Source organism: Lithobates pipiens, unplaced genomic scaffold (assembly GCF_037356315.1).
Source record: "Lithobates pipiens isolate NorthernLeopardFrog02 unplaced genomic scaffold, aLitPip1_a1.2 Scaffold_18, whole genome shotgun sequence".
Classification (NCBI taxonomy): Eukaryota; Metazoa; Chordata; class Amphibia; order Anura; family Ranidae; genus Lithobates; species Lithobates pipiens.
This window is the reverse complement of record NW_027507758.1, coordinates 399,834,711-399,847,043: the sequence shown is the minus strand read 5'-3', so window position 1 is coordinate 399,847,043 and position 12,333 is coordinate 399,834,711. Positions and strand designations below refer to the sequence as shown.

The following is a 12,333-nucleotide window of genomic DNA, read 5'->3' as shown; positions in this document are numbered from 1 at the left end:
AGGTGTAGCCTGCGACCAAAGCAGCACAAAGCTGACAGTGAGTAAGCCAGGAGGCTATCTTTTTGGTTATACAGTGATAGTGGAACCCCCTGCGAGGGAAGATTACTCTTTGTTTGAACTTTTTCGTTTCCTTTAAAAGTGGGCTGTCATGCCCTAAAACGCAGTCTGGAGTGGCAAGTTTCTGTAAAACTGCATGCACCACTTGAACCTAATCACCCCGGATCGTCACACAATCCTACAAGGCGGAGAACTTCTGGAGTCCATCGACATCAGGGACGAATATCTGCATGTCCCTATATTTCCCGCTCACCAAAGGTTTCTGCGATTCTAAGTTGAACAGCTGCATTTTAAGTTCACGGCCTTACCCTTAGCCACAGCACCATGGGTATTCACAAAAATACTGGCCCCACCTCTAGCCAGGTTGAGGGCACGGGGCATAACAGTGTTGGAGTACCGAGACTATCTTTTGTTAATAGATCAGTCAATGACTCGCTTAAGGCAAAGCGTACGCATTATAACCAGTTACCTGGAAAGTCTCAGTTGGATCCTCAAACTAGAGAAGCTTTCCTTAAAACCTGTAAGAAGGCTGGATTACTTAGGCCTGTTCATAGATACAGCCCAGAAAAGGGTGTTCTTGCCTCCAGCAAAGATCAGCTCCATACCCGAGCTGGTACGGATGGTCAGGTCAATTTGCCTTTGCATGAGGTTGTTAGGAAAGATGGTAGCTTCATTCGAAGCAGTCCCCTCTGCCCAGTTCCATTCAAGACTGTTGCAAAACAGAATCCTCTCTGCTTGGAACAAGACGATCCAAGCTTTGGACTTGCCAATGCGGCTGTCCCCAAGAGTGTCTCAAAGCCTCAGTTGGTGGTTACAAAGCCAGAATTTCCCTAAGGGGAAATCCTTCACACCAATACTCTGGAAAGTAGCAACGACAGATGCCAGCCTCTCAGGCTGGGGAGCGGTACTAGAGGAGATGACTGTCCAGGGACAGTGGTCAAAACTCGAAAAAAAGCCCTGCCCATCAACATCTTAGAGATTCGGGCAGTGTATCTGGCTCTGAAAACCTGGACTTCCAGGTTAAAGAATTGTCCAGTCCGGATTCAATCCTTCAATGCCACGGCTGTGGCCTGTATCAATCACCAAGGGGGCACCAAGAGAGTCTCAGCTCAGAGAGAGAGGTGAACCATATCCTAACATGGGCAAAAAGGAATGTCCCATCCCTGTCAGCAGTTTTCATTCCGGGAGTAGAAAATTGGCAGGCGAGCTATCGAAGTCGCCAGCAGTTATTCCCAGGGAAATGGTCTCTTCACCCCAAAGTGTTTCGGGCTGTTTGCCAAAGATGGGGGACTCCGGACATGGATCTTCTAGCGTCCATATTCAACATGAGGTTGGTCAACTTTGCATCCAGAACAAGGGATCCACTCGCACACAGAACAGATGCACTGGGAAGTCCGTGGGATCAGTTTTCACTGATCTATGCTTTTCCGCCCGATTCAGTTGCTGCCTCTACGACTTTGCAGGATCAAGCTGGAAAGAAAACCGGTAATTCTGGTAGCACCAGCATGGCCCACAAGGTCATGGTACGCAAAGATCATAAAGATGGCAGTGGAGGGTCCTTGGCCTCTCCCACTAAGGCCAGACCTGCTATCACAGGGGCCGATATTCCATCCTACTTTACGAACGCTAAATTTAACGTCTTGGCTATTGAAACCCACGTTCTGAAGAAGCGTGGGCTTTCCAGGTCTGTAATCGCAACTTTAATCGATGCAAGGAAACCAGTTTCCAGAGCTGTATATTATAGAGTTTGGAAAGCTTACGTTTCCTGTGTGAATCCAAGGGTTGGCACCTTCGGAGATATATTATAGGCAGAGTCCTTATTCATCAGAGATGAAGTCGGCCCTAAGTACTATTAAGGGCCAAGTCTTAAGCCGCGTACACACGGGCGGATTGTATGGCCTACTTAGTCCGCCATACAATCCGACGGACAGTCCGTCCTACTTTCGAATGAACGGACTTGACCACACACGGATGCACAAACAGTCCGTCGAAAGCTTGCGCGATGACGTGTACAGCACATACGACGGGACTAGAAATAGGAAGTCCAATACACAGCAATGCAACCTTTCGCCGTGTAAATCCTTTCTGAACATGCGCCATTCTTAGTCCGTCGAACTAGCCTACTGACGAGCGGATTGTCCGCTGAAACCAAAGTATGACGGACAGTATTTAGAAAAATCCGAAATACTTAGTACGCCAGACTGCACGCTGAAAAAGTCCGCTGAAGCCCACACACGAGTGGACTGTCCGTTGAAATGTGTTTCGACGGATTAAGTAGGCCATACAGTCCGCCCGTGTGTACGCGGCTTTAGCCTTATTGGTTTTATTTCAAAGGCCGCTTGCTACGCATTCTTTAGTCCGGGGTTTTATGCAAGGAGTGATGTGGATTAATCCGCCAGTTAAATCAACTTTAACTCCTTGGGACTTGAATTTAGTTTTGTCAGTGTTACAAAAACCGCCATTTGGACCATTACAGCATGTTCCCTTAGTCCTTCTGACTAGGAAGCTAATATTTTTGGTTGCTATATCCTCAGCAAGGAGGGTTTCAGAACTGGCTGCTCTTTCTTGTAAAGAGCCATGTTTGATTATTCATGAGGACAGATTGGTGTTACTCCCTCGTCCAGGCTTTTTGCCAAAAGTGGTTTCAGGCTTTCATCTGAATGAAGATATTGTCCTGCCATCATTTTTCCCAAAACCATGTTCCAGGGAAGAAAAGTCACTACATTGTCTTGATGTAGTGAGAGCAGTGAAAATCTATACAAAGAAAACTGCTCAGATTCGTAAGACTGATGTCTTATTTATTCTGCCAGAAGGTCCTAAAAGAAGACAGGCAGCATCGAAATCCACTTTTGCTAAGTGGATTCAGCAAGTTATAATTCAAACTTATGATTTAATGGGTAAGATTCCCCCTATTCAAGTTAAGGTGCACTCTACCAGAGCCCAGAGAGGTTAGTGTTTCTTCCAAGGCCGCAAGTTGGTCTTCGGTCCATACATTCACAAAATTTTACCAAGTGGATGTAAGAAGGTATGAGGCTATAGCCTTCGGGCACAGAGTGCTGCAGGCAGCAGTATAAGTCCTCAAGGTCTGGGGGTGCCCTTACGGGTTGTGTCTCCCTCCCTTCAAGTAGCATTGCTATGGGACGTCCCACTAAGTAAATACTTAAGACTCTGTGTCCTACGATGTACGATAAAATTGGATTTTTATAACCGTTTACCTGTAAAATCCTTTTCTTGGAGTACATCATAGGGCACAGAAGTCCCGCCCCTCTTCTTTTATGGGGTTTAAGTATATTGCTTGGCTACAAAAACTGAGGTACTCCTGGAAGGAGGGGGGGGGGTTATATAGGGGAGTCAACTTCCTGTATTGGGTGTGCCAATGTCAACACCTGAAGGTAGCTATAACCCACTAAGTAAATACTTAAGGCTCTGTGTCCTATGACGTGCTCCAAGAAAAGGATTTTTACAGGTAAGCTGTTATAAAAATCCTATTATGGTTATAGAAAGTATCCTGTTAACTTTTCAGCTCTTGACAAGTCAACACATGAGATGTTCACACTGCTTTGATAAGCTAAGCGTAGGATGGTGGCCTCCTATTTTTCTGCTTTATTTGTGAGTGGAGTTTTACATTGATAGACCACTTGTGTTGCTTATTGATGGGCTATGCTGTACTTGTTTGCAGGCAGTATCCCGCCTGGTTGAAGTATCAGAAGGTGATTTGAGAAAAGCCATCACTTTTCTGCAAAGTGCTACAAGGCTTACTGCAGGAAAAGAAATTACAGATGTTGTGGTAACAGAAATTGCAGGGGTAAGAAGCGCTTTATGATATTAGATGACGTATTGCATATCCCTCTTTACCATGAGTCTCAATTTCCTATTACTTAGAACTTTTTTCACCATGCAGTTGTCCAATCTGGCTTAACTGTCAAATCTACAAGAATCATGTAAATATATCTCTGAACAAATTGCAAATGGTTTATTTAATGAATTTGCGTATGGAAGGGTTGAAACCCCTGTCGGTTTTTCTGCTGTTTGTGGCCTAACTTTCTGTCCCAGACATGAATCAGGAAAGGCGACAAAATCTCTGCAACGTGACTTTTATTCCACTGTAAGACAGTTGTTACTGAAACAGGTGTTCCCATTGAAAGTTTTATAGTCAACTTTTGTGTTGCTGACTGTTTTAAAGTTGAGGGTTTCCTCTCACTTCCTGTGTCTGGCCGTGTCAGGACAAATAGTGTGAATCTCCCCAGAGGGGACACAGACAGTAATAATAAATGACAAATAGTCCAACCCTCCCCCACTTCTATTCAAGTTTTAAGTGTTTGTCCAACTTTAAAGTGGTTGTAAAGGCTGAAGGTTGTTTTACCTTCATGCATTCTATGCATGAAGGTAGAAAATCACCTGTGTGCATCAGCCCCCTCTAAAATGTACCTGTGCCCTATCTCGATCCAGTGATGCACACGAGAGCCTTGCCTCTCCTGGGTCTCTGCCTTCTCATTGTCCTGGGTCTCTGCCTTCTCATTGGCTGAGACACCCACGATTAGTCATTGGTAGCCATGCTCCTTAATGTGGTAGTAAACTCTGTACTACAACTTTTACCTACAGGTAAGCCTATAATAAGGCTTACCTATAGGTACTGTGATATCATTTAGACTTATACAGTTTAGGAGATATTCAGAGTGCATGCAGCCAATTACATCATTGGCACATGCACTCGGAAGGTCTGGCTTACAGTGCCCACAATTTTTTTGTTTGACAGTGTCAAGCCCTACTGTAGATGACAGTGTAGCCCGGCCATTTGTAAAAAAATTCGGGGGCCACTTCACCTCATCTTCTCTCCCTAGTCCCTATCTCCCCTCCTTCCCCCCTCTGAGGGGGGTGGCTGCAGGCGGTGTGTGTGGTGGGTTCGCTGGGTCTCTCACCTGTGGGGCTGGGTGCAGCTAGCGTTGGTCCTAGTCCCGGTCTGGGGGGTCCCAAAAAGTATCTGTGGAGGTGTTTTGGCTGTAGACAGGCAGCATTGTTCTGGGTTTGTCCTGTCACCGCATGGCGCCGTCCGGCGGCCATCTTGACTGTGCGAAAGGCAGGTTTCCCTTGTGAGCCTCAGCAGCCATCTTCTATGGGATTCTCCTATTAGTTGCATTGGTGGCCATTTTCCTGAAGCCCGAGCGCTCTTTTCACCGCAGTTCTCTTGTGACAGCTTTACATGTGCGCTGACAGGCTGTTTCCTGTGTCCACTGTGTGTACAGGACGCTGGATGGCTCTTTGCTAAACGCTGGAGCAAGCTCTGCAGAACATTTCACCGCTATTATAGACAGCTGCTGCCAACACAGTACTCTGCATCTGGGTAACCACCTAGGGACTACAGGCACGGCTAGGGGCATTCACAGAATGCCCCAGGGTGGTGAGTCTGGCGCTAAATACCCCCCCACGCGGCGGCAGCAGGAGGTTGGGACCTTCACTGTCCTAAGTCCCCTTACAGGTGGCACACAGGCTAGGGTCAGCATGGCTTCAGAAACTGGTGTTTCTTCCCACGAAATCCAGGCTATGGCAAGCAGGTCACCTGCGGATAGCACGGTGCGCATGGACACCCCGGTGGCGGTCCTTAACTCTTTTGTTGCTAAGATAGAGGCGGCGCGTGGAAGGAAAGGTGAACCTAAGTGGCCCCTGCCACCCCCCTGTCCTCTGGGGAGAGCTCTGATGCAGGCTCGGGGCCCTGCTGCGGCTGGTGACCCCTGCTCTGACCTATCAGACAAGGCTGACCAGGACCGTTAGGGCAGTGAGGATGATTCCCTGTCTGGGTCCGGGCGTAACAAAATGCTTGTTGGAGCACTTATCACAGCTGTGCGTGATACCCTGAAGATTCAGGAGCCAGCGGATCCCTCTGCTGATGTACCGGTCCCTTTTGGGTCCCACAAGCCAGCATGTTCTCCTAAGGTGTTCCCGTATTTGACTTATTTTGACAAATTCATCTACAGGGAATGGGGTCGCCCGCAACTGACCTTTTTGGTCCCCAAAAACTTGGCGGTGCGTTAGACCTTTGAGGAAAGCATTGTCAAAAAATGGTCGGCTCCTCCAGTCGTGGACCCCCCACGATCCTGGTTGAGGGGACTCATGCATTCAAGGATCCCACGGACAGGAAGGCCGAGGCAGTAGCCCGTTCCTTGTTTACGGTTGTGGGGGCATCCGCACTGGTGTCACAGACACCAACGGATTGGGCAAAACATTTGCACCACAAATTGGGAGAGAAACAGGCCTCCCCTGTCTGCGTGGAACTAGCAGACCAACTAGTGCAAGACCTTAAGTACATTTGTGACGCGGCCCTGGATACTCTCCCTCTGTTATCCAGGGCTTCAGTGTCTGCTGAGGTGCCTGATTTGGCTAAAATGCTGGTCTGCTGCCCAGGCATCCAAGAAAGCCCTGACGGATCTTCCCTTCCTTGGCGACCGGCTCTTTGGAGCTTCATTGGATGACATTATTAAAAATGCCACGGGTGGTAAGAGTATACTACTCCCACAGGCCAGGAAGGCTAAGGAGCCACGCCGTAGGCAAGGGCCCTCCTTTTCCGCTCACAAACATCTTTTTTGTCCGCCCGGTGCTTCAGCAAAACATCCCCAGCCCGACAGGACGTCCACGGATGGCCAGAAGCGTCCCTGGAACCGCAAGCCTAACAAGCCTGCGAACAAAAGTGCTACTGTATGAAGGTCATCTTTGGGAGTTTGCAGCCCGGTGGACCTCCCGGTTATCTGACCAATGGGTCTGCGATCTGATTTCCAACGGTTACAAGATAGTTTCTCTCTTGGCCGCCAACCAGATTCTTCCCCTCCAGCATACCTGCATCCCTGGTTCGCTGGGAGGCCCTGCTAGGGGCAGTAAGTGACTTGCTCAATCAGGGGGTGATTGTACCAGTTCCGGAATCGGAACGCTTTCAGGGGTTCTACTCAAATCTGTTTGAGTAGACCCTGCAAGAATTTGGGTGGCTTTTGAACCTAAAGAAATCGGTGGTTGTACCAACTCAGCTTCTGGAGTACCTGGGGTTACTGTTGGACTCCAGGGAAGCAAGGGTTTTTCTCCCCTCAGACAAATTGCTGACTCTCAGGTCTGCGGTCAATCTACTGATGAACCACAAGTGGTCATCGGTCCGCTTTTGCATGCGAGTGCTGGGACTCATGGGGGCCTCCTTCGAGTCAGTACCTTATGCCCAGTTCCACACCAGGGTCCTGCAGAAGGAGATATTGACAAAATGGGACAAATCTCCGTTGTCCCTGGATCGGCAGATCCAGGTGAGCCAACCAGTCAGGGACTCCCTGATTTGGTGGTTGAGGTCCCCGGTGATTCAGTCTGGAAAATCGTTCCTTCCTCTGAACTGGATGGTGATCACTATGGACGCCAGTCTGTCCGGCTGGGGTGGAGTGATGGGGATTCAGTTGGCTCGGGGCCTCTGATGGCGGGAGGAATCCAAGTTGCCGATCAATCTGCTCGAATTGAGAGCGATCAGGCTGTGCCTCCACGCGTCGAATCTTCAAGGGTGTCCGATCAGGATTCAGTCAGACAACGCCATGGCTGTGCCGTACATAAATCACCAGGGGGGAACAAGAAGCTCAGCCACTGCTCGGGGGGGTCGCTCACATACTTCGGTGGGCAAAGCGACACGTTCCGGCCCTGTCAGCCATTTACATCCCGGGGGTGGAAAATTGGCTAGTGGACTATCTGGGTCGTCAGATGCTGGACTCAGGAGAATGGGCATTGCATCCAGAGATATTCCAGCTGCTGTGCCTGAAATGGGGCACACCAGATGTAGATCTCTTGGCCTCCCGTCTCAATCGGAAAGGTGCCAAGATTCGTGTCCAGGACAAGAGATCTGTGGGGGTTTGTCGGACTCTGTGATTCCAACTATGCTGAGGGCATGGAAATCTTCACGGAAGATATACTATCGTACCTGTGTGAGGAGAAAGGGTGGCATCCCGCTCCTTTTCTATATCCAGGATCCTGCTGTTTCTTCAGCATGGAGTGGACCAGAAATTGGCGTTGAGCACCATTAAGGGGAAAATTTCAGCCCTGGCTGTATTTTTTCAGTGACCCCTGGCGTCTCACTCATTAGTGAGTACCTTTGTCCAGGGGGTACGACATGTAGTCCCTCTGGTGCGTCCTCCGTTACCCCCATGGGATTTGAACCTGGTGTTGGCGCTTCAGAAGCCGCCGTTTGAGAATATCAGTGAGATTCCCCTGTTGACCCTTTCACAGAAGGTGGTTTTTCTAGTGGCCATCACATCAGCCAGGAGGGTTTCGGAATTGGCGGCCTTGTCCTGCAAGTCGCCTTATCTGGTCATCCACAGGGATAAGGTGGTGGTGCGTCCACAAACATCCTTTCTACCAAAGGTGGTTTCAGCTTTTCATATTAATGAGGACATTGTATTACCATTGTTGTGTCCTAAGCCGAAGCACCCCAAGGAGGTGGCCCTTCACTCTCTCGATATGGTTAGGGCTCTGAAGGTGTCCTTGTCTGCCACAGCTCCCTTTCGGAAGTCAGACTCACTGTTTGTTTCGGTGGCTGGTCCTAAAAAAGGCATGGCGGTCTCGTTGGCCACCATTTCCAGGTTGATCAGACAGATTGTAGTCCAAGCCTACACCTTGAAGGGGCAGGTGCCCCCATTTCCAGTCACGGCCCACTCTACAAGAGAAATCGGAACGCCTTGGGCCTTCCGACACCAAGCGTCTGTCGCTCAGGTGTGTAAGGCGGCGACCTGGTCGTCTGTCCATACGTTTACCAAGTTCTACAAGGTAGACGTAAGTGCATCGGCTGATGCTTGTTTTGGCCGCAAAATTTTGCAGGCGACCGTGTAGTTGCAATTGATTTTTCCCTAGTTTTTCGATAAAAACGCAGTACTGTTTTGTTAATGCACTGTTGCATTACTTCCGCAATGTTGCGGTCTTGGGGATCACTCCTGTTGAGGATACCCGGTTATATGATGGTGTTTTTCCGCACACTGCTGTTTTTTTTGTGGGTTTAGTTTCACTAGTTCCCACTTGCCATGGTGGATGAGGTTTTTATGCTGTTTTTTCCCACCCGTCGTTTGGCACTGCTTGGGGACATCCCATTTAGTTACAGAGAGGAGCTGTGTCGGTCGGTGAATATAAGAGAAAATAGGATTTTTGTACTCACCGTAAATCCTTTTCTCTGTAATTCACCGGCCGACACAGCACCCACCCTTTTCTCTGCGTTATACTGCTTGTTGACGTACTGAATCTGCTGGTAACAGTGGGGAGGGTTGTTAGCACAGGGTCCGCCCCCCTGGGACGGGACTAAAAGTTCTGTGTATTGTGTAACAATTTTGCCTAGTTCTCCTAATGGCAGGCTAAACAACCCATTTAGTTACAGAGAGCAGCTGTGTTGGTCGGTGAATTACAGAGAAAAGGATTTTACGGTGAGGACAAAAATCCTATTTTTTTTTCTTTTAGTATAGTGGGGGAAATGGTTATATTTACTGTAATTTATTTATTATTGATGTCTGTCTGGAGTTTGTGGTGGGAAGTTGGGGCACTGATAAAAACCTGGCAGAGGGTCTGAACATTCTCCACTATATCCAACATGGTTGGTGTCTGCTTGTGTGATTAGGTTCAATAATGTTCTTTGTATCACACATTTGCATATCATTAAATGATAAAATATTTTTGAATTTTATTTTAACAGGTGATCTCTAAAGAGACACTTAATTCTGTACTGGCTGCTTGTCAGAGTGGATTATTTGAGAAACTAGAAACAGTGGTTATGGTAAGAGCACCTGTTAAGTTATTGTGTTGGAAACCCCTTTTTAACATTTTGAGGAAAAAATAGTCCTAAAAACAAGTCATATTTTTAACTGGAGCTTTTAAAAAATATTCTTTTCAGAGTCTGATAAATAATGGCCACGCAGCAACACAGCTTGTAAACCAGCTCCATGATCTCATCCTTGAACGAGAGGACCTGACCGATAAACAGAAAGCAGCTATTACAGAGAAACTTGCCGTAAGTCTTCTATTGCATTTGTTATTTTTTCTTGTTTGTTAAACATAACATTTTGAATGCATGATATTCATAACATATTAACGTTTATTGATATTATTATGCTTTTAAAGTGTGTTTGTGGCCAAATTATAGATTTCCAAGATGTTTCCATATTAACTGCTTCCGGACCAGCCTCCGCACTTATACTGCGGCAGGTTGGCTCACCTGTGCAAAATCACGTAGCTGTACGTTTGCTTGTGGGGTCCGGAAAGCACGCACGCCCGCTGCACAGCGGGCGTGCTGATGCTCATGGCCGATGGTCGCTATGACCACCGGCCACGAACGATCGCGAGCAGGAGACACAGAACAAGGACGAGTGTGTGTAAACACACGCTTCCCTGTTCTGTTCTGACAGGAGTGACAGATCATGTGTTCCTGTTAGGTAGGAACCACGATCTGTCACTTCCTGCAGTTAGTCCCCTCCCCCTTCAGTTAGAATCACCTTGCAGGGAACACCGTTAACCCCTTCACCGCCCCCTAGTGTTAATCCCTTCGTTGCCAGTGAGATTTTTACAGTAATCAATGCATTTTTAATCGCACTGTTCGCTGTATTAATGCCAAGGGTTCCAAAAATGTGTCAATTGTCTGATGTATCCGCCATAATGTCACAGTTATGATAAAAATCGAGATCACAGCCATTACTAGTGGGAAATTTTTTTTACAAAAATGCTATAAATCTATCTGTTATTTTGTAGACACTATAACGCTTGCGCAAACCAATCCATATACGCTTATTGTGATTTTTTTTTTTTCCTGTAAATATGTATACACAGCGGCCTAAACTGAGGAAAAAATTTCCTTTTTAAAAAAAAAAAATGGGGATATTATAAGAAAAAGTAAAAAATATTGTGTGTTTTTTTTTATTTATTTTTTTCCAAAATTGTCGCTTTTTTTTGTTTATAGAGCAAAAAATAACCACAGAGACAATCAAATGCCACCAAAAGAAAGCTCTATTTGTGGGCAAAAAAAAGAACATAAATTCTCCCAGGGCTGAAGTGGTTAAACTCTGCAGCTGCAGCCAATGTGAAGCAATTCAGCCTTAGCGTTTACAGCAGAAACGCGCAAGTCATCCTTTTAGCGGTGGAGCTTACTATGCTCCTCCCTGCTAGAGCTCCTGCTCTGTGTTTACATTAAAGTACCTTGCAAAAGTATTCACCCCTTGGCTTTTTACCTATTTTGTTACATTACAGCCTTTAGTTCAGTTTTTTTTTAATCTGAATTATATGTGATGGATCAGAACACAGTATTCTAAATTGGTGAAGTAAAATTTGAAAAATATATGCATAAAACTGTATTTTTCAGAAATAAAAAACTGATAATTGGCATGTGCGTATGTATTCACCCCCTTTGTTATGAAGCCCATAAAAAGCTCTGGTGCAACCAGTTAACTTCAGAAGCCACATAATTGGTGAAATGATGTCCACCTGTGTGTAATCCAAGTGTCACATCTGTTATTATGTATACACACCTTTTTGAAAGGCCCCAGAGGCTGCAACACCTAAGCAAGAGGCACCACTAACCAAACACTGCCATGAAGACCAAGGAACTCTCTAAACAAGTAAGGGACAATGTTGTTGAGAAGTCAGGGTTAGGTTAAAAAAAAAAAAAATATCCAAATCTTTGATGATCCCTAGGAGCACCATCAAATCTATCATAACCAAATGGAAAGAACATGGCACAACAGCAAACTTGCCAAGAGAGGGCCACACACCAAAACTCACGGACCGGGGAAAGAGGGCATTAATCAGGCAGCACAGAGACCTAAGGAAACCCTGGAGGAGCTCCAGAGTTCCACAGTGGAGACTGGAGTATCTGTATATGGGATGACAATAAGCCGTACGCTCCATAGAGTTGGGCTTTATGGGCAGAAGAAAGACATTACTTTCAGCAAAAAACAAAATGCCACGTTTTGCGTTTGCGAAAAGACATGTGGGAGACTCCCACAATGTATGGAGGACGGTGCTCTGGTCTGAGACTACATTTTTTACTTTTTGGCCATCAAAGAAAACACAGTCTGGCGCAACCCCAACACATCACATCGCCCAAAGAACACCACCCCCACAATGAAACGTGGTGGCAGCATCATGCTGTGGGGATGTTTTTCAGCATTTGGGACTGGGAAACTGGTCAGAGTTGAGGGAAAGATGGATGGTGCTAAATACAGGGATATTCTTGAGCAAAGCCTGTACCACTCTGTGTGTGATTTGAGGCTAGGACGGAAGTTTGCATTTCAGCAG

At 46.8% G+C, this 12,333-nt stretch overlaps 1 protein-coding gene across 2 annotated transcripts in view; it reads left to right on the top strand.

Moving 5' to 3' along the window:
- Window positions 1-12,333, top strand: part of RFC4 (replication factor C subunit 4) — a 140,972-nt gene that overhangs the window by 117,651 nt on the left and 10,988 nt on the right. Inside the window, exons 8-10 of one of the 2 annotated variants that reach the window (XM_077487882.1) lie at window positions 3,737-3,862; window positions 9,743-9,823; window positions 9,941-10,057. In XM_077487882.1, coding sequence (XP_077344008.1) covers window positions 3,737-3,862; window positions 9,743-9,823; window positions 9,941-10,057 — 324 coding nt within the window. The remainder of the gene's footprint in view (window positions 1-3,736; window positions 3,863-9,742; window positions 9,824-9,940; window positions 10,058-12,333) is intronic. The other variant, XM_077487883.1, reaches the window with a different exon arrangement.